General features: G+C 40.6%; 1 protein-coding gene across 1 annotated transcript; it reads right to left on the bottom strand.

Annotated features, from left to right (window-relative positions):
- Positions 1–11,676: 11,676 nt before the first annotated feature.
- POU3F4 (POU class 3 homeobox 4) lies at positions 11,677–12,768 on the bottom strand. The gene has a single exon (XM_068533507.1). The coding sequence runs from the start codon at positions 12,766–12,768 to the stop codon at positions 11,677–11,679; it is 1,092 nt and encodes a 363-aa protein (XP_068389608.1).
- Positions 12,769–17,620: the final 4,852 nt, after the last annotated feature.

Genomic DNA, 17,620 nt, shown 5'->3' with positions numbered 1-17,620 from the left:
AAACAGGAAGAATAGGAATGGATGGTGAATCATACTGCACAAACCCTGAAAAGGTCAAAGTTATTCTTTCACCTGGAATATATAAGGTTTCATAATTTCAAGGAAACTTTCTTGGATTTAATTGGTGATGGGTATAGACATAGGATAATATGTTTTTTAAGTGGTGGTGAGTACAAAGGAGATATTTAACCCTCTTTTCTAGGAATTCCTGCATTATTATAGTGGAGTTACTTTTGGATTCTCTTAATGAGGATAAGACATATTAATGGTTAAAATGCTTAAGCCAAGAGAATAGTAGTACTATTTGCCTACGCTTTAGGTTAGGAAATCCTGGCACATCTTTGTGTGCCAGCAATTTTCAAAGTCGTTGTGACAACATGTTATTGTGTTTTTATGTATTGTGAAATGTGTCCCAAAGAATGTTACTAACGGTAACATTATTGCCTCTTTAAAAAATAAATAAAAAATAAATCAGAATAGATTCCAGGTTGTCTTGATGATATCACTCTCAAGTTCCTGCATTATAGTTAATGTCCAGGGAATTGTACATAATCCTGGCAAAAGCCATTGAGTTTGTTGCTCATTTAGGTGTCAACTGTCATGTACATTGCAGTAGAGAGAAAAGGTGCTGTGAAGCACTGCAATAGTATATACTAAAAAGGGAATTTTCTTTTCACTCTGTTTAGATACATTTCAACCATATTAAAATGTTCCTTGTAGTATAGAATATGGAAAAGGAGGAGAGATGAACCAAACAATAAGAGCTAATATCAAATGAGTACTTCCTATGTATCAGGCACTAAGGTAAGCATTTAGCATGGGTTGTATTTTTAATTTTTACAGCCTTATTAGATATGTGCAATTATTATCATTCCCATTTTACAAATGAGAAAATTAAACACAGAAGTTAAAGGACTTGTTCAATGTCCCACAGGTAGTTAAGCTGCAGACCTGGAATTCAAAACCGGGTCAAAATCCAGAGTACAAAAAAAAAATCTCTAAAAGCTGTAGTGATTTTAAAATTCTTGGATGTGGCAGGTACTCAATAAATGTTTGTTCAACTAGTGAATAGCTCTTGAATCATTAAAACCATATCTCCCCAGGAAGTCCATACCTAGTTTTTAGGGGATTATCCCTTGGGTACTCACTTAATTGCATTGTCTTTCCCTGGGTGAATCTGGGGCTGGCTTTGTAAACAAGCATCTTACAGGAGAAGACTATAAAACAAACCAGAAAGCAACCCAGGTGGATAACCAGAGTTTCCATAGTCACAGTGTGGGTTTAGGGGCGCTATAAGCACCAGAGACAGGAGATTAATTCTAGTTAAAGAAAAACTCAGAACAGGCTGGGTTTATTCAGACACTGCTACTCCCAATGCCGAAAAAAAAAAAAAAAAAAAAAAAAAAGAAAAAAAACAGAAAGTCAAACTTTAGATTCATGAAAATTACTGAATGACAGGAATAGAATTGTACCAGCTTTTTTAATTATTAAAATTGTGCCTTGGTTTTTGAAATTAAAATTTTAATGGAGATAATTGTAGATGTATATAAAGTTGTAAGGAATAATATAGAAAAACTGGTGTACCCTTAACCCGGTTTCATCCAACAATATGACATAAATACATCTGGGTTGGTTTTTGACAAACTCAAAATGCATTTGATCAGTCAATTAAGGTCCCTTTGGAGCATTGCTTGTTATTGCACTTATATGACTCTACCTAAGGTGTATCTCTGTTCCCTGAAGAGCATGAGTGACAGCAGTGGCAGTGTGCCCTAGAAGACTTAGGTAGGAAAAGAACATGGTCATATGATTGTTCACTGTGTTTCTAACCCCTTCCCCTAAGATAATCATGCTCCTGCCTCCCATTACTCTGTGCTTATGAATGCAAATGCAGGACCACTGGGAAAATTTTTCTTAGTCCTCTGATTATTTTATCAGTGCTAGGGAATGTATTTTACACAGACCATATTTCCCCCCAGAAAATTGGAAATTTTGAAGTAGTGCTACAAGCCTCACTTTGTTGAATGCATTTGGAAGAGGGAAAACTGCATTAAAGAAAAAAGAAGACAGTGTACATTCCACACTTAATGAGTTTTTGTTAAAGATTCAGATTCCTTCAACTCTGAAAATTATCCTAACAAGTCAACTAAACAGTCACACTTTAAACATCAATGCCATTTTCCCACAGGTTTCTGAATTCATAGAAATTATTTCATCCATTGCTTGTCAACAAAAAGGCACTGCAGGAAATCTCAATGAGGCTGGCTTTTAGCTGGGAACAATTTGGTTACAAAAAGTGCTTGCCACACTCGTGGGGTTTTTTTCCTTCCCTGTTTAAATCGCCATACCCTTAAGCTTACCAACAGAAATTTCCGGTCTGGAAATGTATTTTCCATGTTCTTCTTTGCCTATTGTTTTTACCATGTCATTAATCTCATACAATGAAATCCATAGTGGGAGCAGAACAAATACACAGAAACTCATTTTGGAGTATGATTCTCAGCACCTGCTGGTGAGACTTTCACTCCTTAACTCAAGCACAATTACTAGTTGCAGAACTGTGGATAGACTAATCCTCTAATAGTGGAAGAGGTGAAAATAAGAGGAGGGAAGCATTTTGCATTACTCATGTTACCTGCCATTTATCCCAGGTTTTTAAGTGTGGAGAGGAGGGACAGGAAGAGGGTTTTAGAAGCTTGCAATGTGTTTTTCCTTCTGCACTTTATCCCTGTATAAAATTTTCCTTACAAAAATAATTCAAGCTCATCAGAGCTGAATTTAATTTTAGGAATTTGCAAATACTGCTATGACACTCAGTGTCTATACACATAAGTCAACTAACAATTGCATCTACTGGGGTTCAACGAAGATATGCAATATTATCAAAATAGCACAAACAACTGCTATGTTTGAGTATGAAAGTGTACTACAAAGAAGGAACAATAAAAATATAGAGTAGTGACACCCAATTTGGCAAATAATACATATCTCCAGCACTCCCAGTTCTCATTTAATTAACAGTTAGTTGTGTATATTTCTATCTTATTCCTATTTTCCCTAGGGATTATTAGCTCCTCAAAGCAAGGTACATACTCCACACCTTTCACTCCCCAATGTCTCCCCAATTTTCAATGTCTTGAAAATTGTATGCACTCAATAAATATGTTTGTTAAATTGGATGTTGTTACTATTTCTGTTCTACCAGTTACATATAAAATCTGAACATATTTATTCAGTTAAAAAATTACTGGGTTTTGAAATTCATATGTTTGTATGTGGAAAGGTGGAGAATAGCTTTAAGCTATTATTATGCTGCCTCATTCTTGTCATTTTTTAATTTGACATTGAGCTTTGAGCAGGCACTGCACAATTCTGACAGCCAGAGGCATGGAATAGGGTCAGGGCAGGCACAAAGAGTTTAAAATAACACATATTTTCCAGGAAATACACAGCTTCTTTGCAGGTAGGTTGATTTTTTTAGTGTGTTTTCCAGAAAATTTAAAACAAAAATGCTTTCATACTATCAGGAGGTAATGATAATATAGTTTGTGCTGCTTTTACTAAAAAAGGGGTTGCCATTTACATCATATATCTCCTTGTCAAAAGGGTTAAAAGTGAGCCAGAAAATAAATTACTTTCTATTTAAGTATTAATGGTCTCTCTCCTGAAAGTCCCCTTCACCTTAATATATTTGGTTGGCCAAAAAGTTCATTTGGGTTTTTCCGTAACATCTTATGGAAAAACCTGAACGAACATTTTGGCCAACCCAATATTTAAGACCTATCAAATCCACTTCTCTTCATCTGAACAGCTTGGTCATTTTTACAAAATACAGACTTATATGTGGGTGGTGTTAGTGGAGGCATGGGAGGAGTTACTGGCATGGTGATTATTAGCTTAAAAACCATTCAATGGTTACTTTTAAAATAGTTACTCCAGAGTGTATGTTGTGCGTGTGTGTGTGTGCACTTGCACGTGTGTATAATTAAAAGCAGCCAAGAGACTGTGATTTTAAAATTGGCTATTCTTCTATTTAAGCATTTTTAACAGATATGTGTAACAATTTTAATTTTAAATATTACATAATTTAAATGTACAATTACTTTTGAGTATCACTGGTCTGTCACTTACTGAATAGCTTATTTTTCTACAAAAGTCTTGAAGACAAATTTAAGCAACAATTATCAAATGTATGAGAATTCATTTTATTTCTTTTTTTCCTCTTATAAGACACGAGTTTAAAATGTAAGACTTTATTCCTTTACAATGTGAGCCCAGATACTTTCATACTCTCCTACAGCAATGAATGAGACCCATGGCATATACTGCCCTTCAATTGTCCACAGAACTCCTATTGATATTAATGAGTTTTTGCTCAAACTGATTGTGGTCATTTTATGTGGCCTGAAGTGGTCATTTTGTTGTGATTTGCATATTGGTCGCTGCAGGGTATAGTGTATATATCATTTCTAAAGTGCCTAGGGATCTTTACAGAGGAAAGGTGGTGCATAAATTGAAAAGATTATTATTGCCTTTATTTTAAATTATTCTGTTTGTGAGTTCTCTAAATCATGCATAAATACAGTACAAAGTGCAAATCAGATGTGCAGAGAAAACTCCAAAAATAAAATTTTTTTAAACCAGCAATTTTGAAATTATCCACTTGTAGAAGTATTTTTAATCCATTGAAAACAAAGCTAGTTCATTTTCTAATTTGACAGACGACATCAAACCAGGACTTGCAGAAGCATAGCACTAAGGGGTAGAAGGGAGTATAGGATTTGAACTTCCACTATGGGTGCAATCCCTTCTATAATTACTCCTTAGTTCTGCTCTAAGGAGGTCAGTGAGGAGCACCTAAAGAGCCAATATCATCAACGAATCCATGGACAGTGGTGGAGGGAGGACTCAGGGTGGATGAAAGAGCTACTTTGAAATGTTACTTTAGTTTCACTTTTAATGTAAAATCTGGAGAAGTTAGGCTTTTCTCTCCCAGGATAAAACATGAAAAATGAAAGTTATTAAGGAAAATATGTTTATCTAGAATTTCAATTACTCTCACCCTCAAGGCTCAGCATTCAGAATTTTGGGTTAAACATACTTGGCTCTTCTTCCTATGATGAAAGAAATTCATCTGTAGAAAATTGCTGTTTACTGTTGAGCAAGCCAACCCCTATCCCTTAACAGTGGCTATTATACACTATTTTGAACACAGTCCCTGATTATGACAATAGATATCACAAATCTGATTTTTTTGTTATTTTTCTAGGCCACCACAGGTTCAAGACAGACCTCTGTCTTTGATTCTTATATTTTCTACATGTGTATATACATGCAATTCTGTGGGAACAAAGAAAAAAAAAACTGATGTTAATTAAACATGAATATTACCAACACCACCACAGGTAGACTGTGAATAGTAAAACATTAAAACAATATATACCTCTGTGCAACATGTCCACCTAGATAACTTTTTTCTGCAGTTTTGAATCATGTGCCATTTGAAGCCGAATAAGCTACTGCCCCTGGTCCATAATCCTCTATTTTCTGTGCTTTAAAAATATGACATCAAGCAGTGATTTTAGCAGGTAGAATGGGTATCTATGTGGTTTTCTGTACTCAAAATGCAAGTATTATGGAAGAAATAATCTTTTACCAGATATACATTCTGTGCAACAAATCTCTTTTTAATATTGGTCTGGTGGGGAGATACTAACATTACTTTCCATGCTCACTTTTATAGGAGGCTTTTCCATGTCTATGAAAGGGGGGCAGAGCAAAGATTGATGTCAGATCTAGTCAAATCTGGGAGATAATCAGCCACATTATAATGAGATTCTCCTGTATGTGAAAAATAACTGGGAAGATAAGAAGCAATCAATATTAAAAACATTTATGACCCCCATTCCTGCCAAAAATCTATGCTGATAGACATTGTTTACAAGATGACAATGCATGCAAGCAGTCAGTTCCGTGTGTGTGTGTGTGTGTGTGTGTGTGTGTGTGTGTGTGTGTCAGAGTTTGGGGGAGGATCTCTCAAAGTAGTTTTTTTTTTTTTTTTTTTTTTTTACATTACATAGAAAAAAAACAAAAGTTTGATAATAGTGATTTTTTTTCTTTACAACTGGCTATACCAGAATAGTATGGGCACAGTCTGTGTAGCTGGAAAGATGAAAAGACATACTTAATGAATTGGTCAATGAGTTGATTTCTTTCCTGTCTTTGAGCACAGTCTGCTTTCTGTTAAATCATCTAGTCTGTGTGCAAGTGCAGGGATAGAGGGAGGGTGTGGGGAGAGGGGGCATGTTTACAGTTGTGAGTGTGTCTATGCACATATATTAAATAATGTAGAGTTTCACCCAAAAGCAAGTTGTCCCATGATTCCCTTAGAGAGTGAAGCCACCTCATAATAAGGCCTTTTTGATAGTTAACAAGCTCCCTTGGAAAGCATCCAAGATGAACCCATCTTATACTAAATCTTCCTTGATAAGGGAACCCAGTGTCCCAGCTAGTGAGTAAGATAATGTGTGCATAGGTATAAGTTCTACAATCATATTTATGAAAGAAAGCATAGTGATCTAATGTATTTTTCACTGGAAGGCGCAAGGGATTAATTTTGTGGATTCTGTTTACTAGAAAAATAGTCTAGGGTCATTGTATGTGATCCTTCTGTCTCCACCTTTTTAGAGGTAACAGAAATTAACTGGATTTTGTTTTGGAGACTGCATTTCTTTAAATAATCCTCTAATTTTTGAAATGTTCCACTAGCAGGGCTCTTAAGAGGAGATACTTTTATTTCATCTTAAAAAAATTGATTTCAAATATATTTTATATTCATTTTTCTTAATGCTTAAAAAATTAACATCTACAAATGAGTAAGTTGGAGGATTGCTATTTTTAAAACTACTATCTGGGGGTATGTGTAAAAATGTTTTATCCTTTTATTTTACAGAATGGATGAGTATTGAGTGGTATCAATTCACAGGGTATTGTTTTGCATTGTTACTTTTTCTTTCTTTCAAGACTTTTTTGAAAGGGTCACATGTTTGGATTTTTAAATACCAAATCATAGAAATAACTTTCACAATTCTGAGGTGCCATATGCATCTTTAAAAATATCTGACAGGTGGAAAAAATACATTCTTTTCTTTGGAAAACTATGTTTTAACCTCTAATCATTTTTTACTTCTCCATTCTCCCCCTTCTTCTCCTCCCTCCTTACTAAAAAAGATATTTTGAATAAAAACAGAAAATTATTTTTGCTTTCACACCATTAAATACGGTTAAGTATTATTTTTCCTTTTGAGCCCACGGAATCTTTTTATGGGAGAGAGGGATACTGCTGTGAAGGACTGAGAGAAACTGAGGCCAAAGCTGCTTCTCCTACAAAGGAGTTGGTTGAGAATTGGGTGGTGACAACCTCCATACAAAGAATGTCCCAGGCAGAGGCACCAACATCCCCTGAATTTTAATGAAAATGTCATGGTAATGATATAACAAGGTTGATAAGGAGGTCATCATAAAAGCCAACTAGGCCTTGGTTATATATTAAGACAAAGAAAAGAGACGGTAAAGGAAACGAGTCTCATAAATATGTATAAAATATATGTAGTCAGTAATACATAGTAAAATACTGATAGAGAGGTGTCTATATGTATATATTTATACACGTAGTATCTCCTAAAATATCCACTTATGGTTCCATTAAAGAATGGAGAATACACTGTTAGTTGGTTTCTGTGTGCTTTAGTAAGAAAAGGTATAACTTTTTAATCAATTCAAATTTTTTCATAGGATACTGAAAGAGAAAGAGATTAGGTGATATGAATGGAAACAGAAACAGTGTGTTTAAGACTATGGCTTTTGTGCTTGTAGATACATCTCTATAAAATCAGTATTACTTATAAAGAGAGATAGGCCCATGAGTATGCACACAACATGTAGCATATTTCATACACAACACTCACATGTGTATGGTGCACTGTGCAACTGTAAATTATTAGACAATCTGAAAAAATGATAATCATTACCTTTTAAAATAATTAAATAATTTTTCTCTGTCTAACAAAAAACACTTCAGAGTATAAACTGAAGAGAGTTTTACTATTGGAAAATTATACTTAAATTTATTTTCTGTTACTAAAAATACATCTACAAAAAAAGTTGGTTAAGGCATGTGTGTACATACAAAGCTTTAAAATGCAACTGCTTCTGTTTTAGTAAATTACTCCTCAGCCATCACTACAGGTAACTGTCCCTTATTTTATTTAGGGTCTTTGATAAAATAATAGAGGTGAAATTGTATGTAGGAGTGGGAAGAAGAGTAATACATCAAACTTTTACTACAAATGTCTCCATGTAATCTATTTTTCTTCCCCCAAAACTCAGATAGGAATGGACAGAATCCAGCCTTATTGGGCAACACTAAGTGGACAAGAGTTTACCCAAGTTTATGGGCCTTGGAAGAGCCTTAAGAAGTAGAGCACTTCTCCTTGCATATAGTCATCTTTCCATTCCTCATCAGGGGAATGGGGCAGGGGAATGGGGACTCACCTACCAGAAGGGCATCAGCTGGGAATGGGGAAGAAGAGGAAGGGGGGTGGTTGCAGCTAGTTGAGATGAAAGCCTCAGCGAAGATCTGGGCCCAGTTTCAAGAGGAGCAGTTCCAGAGAAGGGTCTAACTGCTGGACTAGAGTGAGACACACTCCTTTTGGAGAACGTTAATATGACTTCACCTCCTGAAATGAACACCCTGCCCCATCAGCCTTCCCCAACATTCCGGGTGTGTTTTGCATGATCGTGGGCGTGATAACAAGCCACGCTGTGTGAGTGTATGAAAGGCCAAAAGTCAGTGAGAGAAAATCAAAAATTAATACAATGACTAATGATTTCTAACCTGAAGCAAAGCACATGCAATGCTCACCCGGAACCTGCCTCTGTTTAAACGCTTCACTTCACACACCACACAATAAAGCCAGGAGAAGAAGACAGATTTATTTTTTTTGGAAAAATGTTTTATTTAAACCTTTTTAATCTTTTACAACAATAAAATATTGCGTCAATATAAACCCCTTGACTAAAACTGTTCACATCAAATATTACAGCGAATTGTTTTACTTTTGACACCCAACTCATCTTTGAGTTTCCTTTTAAACACAATGCAGAATTTATTGAAAATAAATAATTGCTGGCAACTGCAATAGGCAATTTGAATAAAATAGTTGAAAAAGCAACTCTTAATGAAAATAGCGTTTATTATACATCGGTTACTAAATGAATAAACTAAATGATCTTTCTTTAAATTAATAACTTCAAAAACGTTTTATACAAAACTGTACAATTATAAAGTCGGCAGAAATATTTGGGTTAACTCAGGTTTGAATCATAGCGCTTAACTGCAAAGAAAAAAAAATCGAAACAAAGAAAGAAAACCCTAACAGTTGTAAAACATGAACTCCTTGTGGGGGGAAGAAATCCCAGAACTGAAACCCAACTACCAACAGAATGAAGAAGCTTGGCAAAAAAAGAAAAAGGATCTGGGATTTGAATTAACACATGCTCTTCGACCGACAGCTGGGGGAGACACAGTGTGGTGGACCGGGGCCCTGGCAGCCCTTACTAGCGCATCCTCAAAAAGCGGCCATAGGCTTTCAGGTCCTTATAGGTAGTTTGAAGCTTTGTCTACCGCAGCTGCGTCTGGAGGTCGGGACAGGCGGCCGGCCCGGGCTTACGGAGCCCCCAGCCAGGTCTGGCGAGCAGCGACTGAGTGTTTGGGTGCATGTCCAGCCCAGCAATGTGTGCTCCTTGGGAATGAGGTGAGCCTCCGGACCTGGCATGTGGACATGAGAGCTAGCAATAAAGCCACAGCAACTGCATAAATTTTGGTTCTCTACACAGACTAGCGAGATTTTTTTGTAGTTTTTTTTTTTTTTTTTTGTAAATAGTAAGACGATACACACAGCTATCTACACACACACGTTTGCACGCGCACGCACACACGCACAGAGACACATACACACAGAGAGATATAAAAAGAAGAAGAAGAGGAAAAAAACCCAGCCACCCGGGCGCTCGCTAGCTAGCTCAGTCTTCGCCATGGGCTTCTACCAGCTGTGTTTGTTGGAGGCGCGGAGATGGCTCCCCATGAGCCCACTCAGAGACAGCCGTATATACGGGAGAGGAGGTGGTACGCGGCTAGACCAGAATCCCTGCGACCTTTGCCACTCATTTCATTGTCCTTCTGCACAGAGCAGAGAACGCCGGTCCACCACCCCCTCGCCACCCTTCCCGGAGGGTTTCTCACTCACGGAACAGGCAGTGAACTGGAGGTGAAACGAACTGGAAAGCGTTGACCCAGTCTGTCGCCAGCGTCTCCGGGTCGGGTCGTCGTCTCCAGCTAAAGCAATCGGGTGTGAAGGCAAAGTCCTTCGCCTAGAAAGGCCAAGGTGGGATCGAGCTGGCAGTCGGCCTGGCAAGGCGCGGGGCGGGTGGAGAGCTCCGAGTGCAGGCATTAAGGACTTCGGGAGGCGAGGAGCACTCTCCGCTCCTCAGGAAGACTTCTTTCGCCCGGTGCAGCTGCGGAATCCTTCCAGGGCACCCAGATGCGCTGTGGAAGCCTGTGGGGGCTCCACAGTTGCAGGAAGGAGGGCAGAAAGCTTCGAAATCGCCTCTCCTCCTTCGTACCAGTTTGCAAACAGAATCGGCTGCCTATTCTCCTACCCTAGGCACTCGGCTACCCCCCAGAAAAAAAATTTTATATATATGTGTATGTGTGTATATATATATATATATATATATATATATATATATATATATATATATATATATATATATATATATATTTATACACACATACACATATATATGTATGTATCTCCAATATCATCAACAAACTCTCTCCACTGTACCCTCTCTTCTCCATACAGATTTGGGATAGGGGATCAGTGGATGGGTAGGCATCTCTCCCCCTCTTCCTTTTCTAAGCAATTAAAAAACCATCAGCTCAATGAAGGAATAATAGTAGCAATAATAATATGGAGTGGTCGATTAGATACAAATTGTCTCACAAATATTGTGTACAGCTTATAGTAAAACACCGCAGACATTTAGAAACGCTATAGAAGTTTTAAAAAATGCAAAACTAGTCTATTGTAAAACAGATTTCACCTGAAATACAGCTGCTATAACCAAGGCGCTGAAAGGTTATTCAGAGGCACACATCTGTCTTCCCACCCCCCTCCCCCATCCCTACCCCGCCCCCAAGTTACCCCACTCCTTTCTCTTCCTAGAGAGGAGCGACCAAAAACAAAAACAACAAAAAACCTTACTCAAAGTAAACAATATATATTGATCAGCAGAAAAGGTTGGAGGGAGCTGTTGCCTGGCGCAGGGGATATGAGGTCCCCGCCTGGACCGCTTAAGGCAACTGCGTATCCGCGTTGAGAAGCCTGAATGCGTGTGTGTGTTTTCTTTCTTAATATGTTAGAATCCCCTGTTTAAAAAAAAAAAAAGTGGAGTGAGGGGGAAAAGAAAGAACGAACAACAAAAAAGAGAGAGAGACAGACAGAGAGCTAGAGAAATAGCAATTAAAAAGCTGGAGTAAAAGGAAGAGAGTGGAAGAGAAAGAGAAATCCGCGCTGCTCCCAGTGCGGCCGGTTGCTTCCTCGCTTCCTGCAGTCAGAGATCGTGGCAGGACGTGTCTGTTTTCACCGTGTGCGTGTGCGAATAAACCTCATGTGGCTGCTGATCCCCTGGTGGAGTCATTCTTTTCTCTTTCTGTCTTCGATTACAGAACCAGACACGCACCACTTCTTTCTCCAACTGGAGGCTGTCTGCCAGCGAGGAAATCTCCTGCGCGGCAGGCTTGGGACACTTGAGGAAATGCGTCTCCAGTACGCCCTTGACACTCACCTCGATAGAGGTTCGCTTCTTGCGCTTGCGGCCCTGCGCCGCGATCTTGTCAATGCTGGTCGGACTCCCTGTGGACGAATCAGCCTCCTCCAGCCACTTGTTCAGCAGCGGCTTCAGCTTGCACATGTTCTTGAAGCTCAGTTGTAAGGCCTCGAACCTGCAGATGGTGGTCTGAGAGAACACGTTGCCGTACAGTGTGCCCAGCGCCAGCCCCACGTCAGCCTGCGTGAAGCCCAACTTGATTCTTCTTTGTTTGAACTGTTTGGCGAACTGTTCCAACTCATCCGAGGTTGGTGTCTCCTCGTCCGAGTGGTCCTGGCAGTGGTGCGAACCTAGGTCGCCGTGGTCTGGGGGTTCCCGGAGCACTGGGTGTAAGCTCTGCGTGGAGGCAGAGGCCGGCGGTGGAGTGAGTCCCCCGTGCTCCAGCATGCCGCTCACCGTGAAGCCCGGCTGCGAGTACACGTTAAGGGGTTGGCTGCTCGACGTGATGGACGGATTCGGAGCCGGGCTCGCCCCCCAAGCATTCGGGTGGTTAGTGTGCGGAGAGTGGTGGGCGACGTGCGGAGAGCGGTGATGGATGATTGCGCCCAACTGTAGGTCTTCGCGCCCAGGCTTCACGTCTTGCTGTTCCAGGGGGCTGGTGGCCAGTGTGGAAGACCATGGGCCTCCATCGCTCAGACTGGTCACCCAGTGATGCCCGAGGGGATGCCCATTGCTAGGAACTCCCTGCAAGTAATCACTTTGGAGAAGTTTCTGAGGGTTTCGGAAAGGACTCCCCTGCTGCATGCCCGCAGAGTCCGCATGGACCATAGAGCTGGAACTGAGAATGCTGTAGGGATTCGAGGCAGCTGTGGCCATGGTCGGTGAGGATCCCCTACTAGTTATAATGTGGCAAAGGGAGCAGCTTCAGCCTTTGACATCTATGGTACAGGGGAGCCAAAGCCGCGAAAGCGAGTTACCGGCACCCGCCGAGGCCAATTGCAGCGCGTCTCGGCCTGGCCTTCCACGGACTCGGCCAATGGCGGCGCGGGAGGCCGGGCTAGCTTTCCAAATTAGGCTGGCGAAGCTCGAGAGTTTCTGTGAGACCCAAGCAGGAAGTGAATCAATCTTGCGGCTCCATTGGCTGCCTAGTGCTGAGTGACAGGAGCTCATTTGGTTAACCCTTCCCCCCACCTCCTACCGCTCTCGGACGTCACGGATGTTAGTAGAGGAGGGGGAAGGATGAGAGGGATGTGCGTTCGTGTGTGTGTTTGGTGGGGGATAGGGGTGAGGCGGCAAACTGGTTTTAGAACTCTTTTTAGGTTATTTAGATTAACCTAAATAAAGATGAATATTAAGAAAACAATATAACCAGTTTAAATGTCTTGTAGATTTTAGCGGATAGGGATTTTCCTCAGGTTAATTTGGCGTTCTCGGTTAGTTGTGTGCGGGGGAGTGAAAAATAAAATGCCACTACAAACTTTGAGCAAAGGAACGTCTTCGATAGGACCCTAAATCTGTGAGACTGAAGCCCATGATTCCAATAAGAGCTATTTCAGTGTGTTTAATTTCATTTTATCACTTATAAGAAACTCGATACCAAGGTCAGAAAGCATCTAAGAAAGAGATGCCCAGATCCTTCTGAAAAGATTGATTTAGGGCATGAAGCACTGGAAAATTCTGAGAAAGTATTGTAAAATCTAATGTGATACTGGCAAAATCCAGTTATTTTGAAGTTTGTCTCCCAATTCAGTTGGTTAATTGGTAGACTTGCGTTTTTTGTTTTTTTTTTTTGACTGCTCCGTGTCAACTCCCATCAGAGGTCCCACAAATTTTGTCAGGGGCAAGTCTTGCTGAAGTGGGTAACCCTCCTACGCACTCACCCCAGACACTCAGCGAACCTAGTACCAATTAGGTACACAGGAGAATATTCATGACTACCTGCGCCCAGTGTTGTCCCCTAGGAAAATTGTTTTTAACACACACTTCTTCAACCCACCACCAATCCCACATATGTTGAAGAAAATGGGAAGCATTTAGTGTGCCCTGGAAATTCAGAGAGAGAGAGAGAGAGAGAGAGAGAGAGATGACTGGAGGGCTGTTTGGCATTAAGTACCGCCTCCCCCAACCCCAACCCCCCCCCCCCCCCGCCCCATTCCCATCAAGCTTGAATTTACTTTCAGTTTGGGAAGACGGGACTGTTTTTACATTTTGGTTAAAGGAAAATAGAGCAAAGACTTGTATTCCGCCTAAGCTTTTATAAGTTCGGGAAGGACAAGTCTATGCGCTCCACAGCCCCGTGCAAATGCGTTGCTTGTAAGCAGAGTGGGTGAAATGCAAAGATTTTAGATTTGCTGTAGCTGGGAAAAGGCAACATCGGATACCTAGCACGATCTCTGAAGTTAAAAAATGACCTTTCATTGCATAATTTTGAAGATAACCTAGTTGCATAATTATATTTGCACTTACAGAAGACGGCATCAGAGTTCCCTTATTGGTTTAAAATTCCATTAAATATATTGCAAGAGCTCCTAGGTTAAGCTTGATTTAAATTTGCATACATTTTCATATATTTAGCAGAAATAAAAGAAGGCTTGCAGCTACCAGAAAGTCATTAAGGCATTAGTTTCTCTAAGAAGACAGATCTGAAGAAAATGCAAGAAAATGAGAAAAAAATAAAAACAAGGTGAGCTTATTCTGACATTACTTTATATAGCTAAAGAGCCTATATTTCCTGTGAAATGAGTAATTTCTTATGAGAGCACAGTGCAGTAAGAGCTTATGTTGGTAAATGTAAACTGTGTCTATTATGCAGGAAAGTCTGGCATCTGGTTGAGATCTATTTCTTTCTCTCCCTCTTAAAAAAAGGATAAACACTTAGTAATTATTGGTAGAGAGGATCATTTGCCATCTTCTGCCCTCCCCCTTCTCCCTCATTGAAACTGCTTTCATTTGCTGGTGTCCTATTGTAAAGGTTCATCTGCTTTTAACCTAGAAATTGATTTTTTCCTCTCTCCCTTCCCTTTCCTCCCCTCCCCTCCCCTCCCCTTCCCTTGCCTTCCCTCCCTTGCCTTCCCTTCCCTCCCTTCCCCTCCTCTCCTTTCTCCTCCTCTCCTCTCCTCTCTTGTCCTCTCCTCTCCTCTTCTCCTTCTGCCCAGGAACGTCCTTTCTTTACTGCCAACTGTGTGTATCTTCCTTTGCAAGAATGCAATCTCATTTGTGCCCGAACTTTTACTTCATGAAGAAAAAAATAACTTGTTAAAATTAAACAAAAGTTTTCCGGCGCTCTGTTAGACTGTCTGTTCAAGGATCCATTTGCCAGTCTGGGTTGGGTCAGTTTAGAGGTCAGAGGGAAACACATTGAAGAAACTATAGGAGCAAAAAGATCATGATCATTGCCATGTTGTTGTTGTCGGTGGGTTCCCCACCCCCACCATTGCAGCTGCGTTTGGTTGAAAGAGTTGTTAATCTTAGCCTGGCCATTCAGGGAGTTAAGGCAATTATCAATTGATAAGACTTTTGCATGAAGAAGAAGTGGGTCCTCTTCCAATTCTGACTTGCCTGAGTTCTTAAAAAAAAACCTTCCTCTTGCCTGTGGCTTCGGATCTGGCTCTGAGCGAAGAGGTAAGGCCAGCCGCGGAAAAGTGGTTCAGACCTTTTGCCCCGAGGCTGGTTGGGGGGGGCGGTGGTGTTGAGGACGGGGCATCTGCACCCAGCGACAGGCTTTTCCACACCGTTGCTTTGCAGTCTTTTAATATAAGAATAGCTTCTGTCAGGAACAAAAACCGATGTTAGTTGCCTTTTTCCTTTCCATTATTTCCTTTCCTTTTTCTTTCTTCCTTCCTCCTTTCCTTCTCTTTCTTTCTTTCTTTCTTTTTTCTTTCTTTCTTTTTCTTTCTTTCTTTCGTTTTAATAATTAGTTCCCATGAATATAGATACTGCCTATTGAATTCAGGTGGAATCATGTCCTTTAGCAGCTGAGATAGAATCTCTTGCACATTAGGTGCTTTGTTTTTGAAGAAAATATCTGCATATAGTCAAATCTTCTTGCTGTTCTAACTAATCTGCTGGAGAGGTTTCCTTCGCCTTCTCCTGTCAGTCTAACTTCCCAAGTGTAACAGATGCCGCTCTCAAGCGCTCCTTTCTGCGGCTTCTCTTTATTCAGCCTTGCATATTTCTCCCCATGATCTGGGTTTCCATAGAGAGAGGAATAAAAGGGGGGACCATGGTCACAAATCCCCTGCCCCATGCAAAATAAAAGAGCCTCATTCAATATACGACCCTGTCTGGACATGGGAGAAAAATAAGTCCATGAGAAGCTACTGTTGCAAAGAGCTTGTAACTTATTTTTCATAGACTGCATTTTGCCTTAAACTCAAAAGTTACCACTGGTAAACCTGCTATCTTGGGTAGCTGGGCTAAATACACAGCTTCGTGTTCTCCTCACTGAGGTCTTGAAGTCCACTACCAGATCCTCAGATCTGATTTACCCCACCCCCTTCAGAGCTATGGTTTGAATATAATAATAGCTGTCGAACCCTGCCAGGCTGGGGCAGCTAAAAGTTGCCCTGGAGGGGATCCAGACTTAGAATTGGATAAACTAATTTTAGCAAGTCTGCACACCTATCTCCAGCAAGGCAACACAGGTTTCGATTACCATGCCTGGCCAGCACACAGCACCAACTTCATTCCTCCTAGGGTTGCCTCCAAACCCCAACTCGCTACCCCTCCCTACTCATCACTTTGCTTGATTTCTAAGAGGACAATTCAGTTAATTTCCAAAAGCAAGTCAGATCAGCTTGATTTACTTGTACTCATTTATTTGTAACCTGGGGGTTCACAGTGGCTTTCCTCCCTCACAATATTTAAGGATATAAAACAACTCCTGAGAGTCTTCGCAGACCTTACGCCCCCCTCCCTTCCCTTTCGAAGCAAGAAAGGACTCACAAAAGAAATTAAGCAGATTAATGTAGTTCATGTCGCCCGTTCCTGTGGAAGCCCCCAAGCGTGGTCGCAGTTGGGCAGCCTGTGCCCAGGCTGGTTCAGAAAGTGCCCCAGCCATGGGGATTATGCTGCTTGTAGATTTTATATTTGAGTGTAGATTACGAAGTGTTCTCGCGGCACAAATTGGAAGAGGGGGAGACCGTCTGTGGCTGGGGATGGCTGGGGTTGAGGAGGGGATTAAGGAAAGAAGTCCAAACGGCCAGATTTGAATGTGTATAATGCAGCATGAAGCTCCAGACGGTAGGACATGGCACACAGGCGTGACCTCAAAATTGGAAACTTCACCTTCAACACAAGTTCACTTTGGAAGCAGGATGAGTTACGTTGGGCTTGGTGGGGACAAGTACACATTTTCTTTTTATAACCAGGGAGCTCATGAGGGAAGGGAAACAATTGAACAGCCTCTGAAAGGAAATGAGAAAGAAACCTTTTCCCTGATGTCTGTGCACTGAGCTCATGAGACATTCTCAGCGTGAGACACAGCTGCCCTACAAAGTGCCAGTCTACTGTAGCTGCTCTTATAGTTGTTGTTGTTGTTGTTGTTGTTCTTCTTCTTCTTCTTCTTGGCAAACTGCATGGGGGAAGGTTAAGGGCTCAATATTCTGAGGGAGAATTAAAAAAAATTAGATGGCATTAGCAGACATTAGCCAATACCGATTCAAGCTCAATTAGTTCATTTTAAAAAGATCTCTGTTGGCTTTCCTTGAACGTGAAGAAAAGGATATTT

The sequence above is a fragment of the Eschrichtius robustus genome, chromosome X (genome assembly GCF_028021215.1).
Source record: "Eschrichtius robustus isolate mEscRob2 chromosome X, mEscRob2.pri, whole genome shotgun sequence".
In the NCBI taxonomy this organism is placed as follows: domain Eukaryota; kingdom Metazoa; phylum Chordata; class Mammalia; order Artiodactyla; family Eschrichtiidae; genus Eschrichtius; species Eschrichtius robustus.
This window is presented reverse-complemented; position numbering and strand designations above follow the sequence as displayed.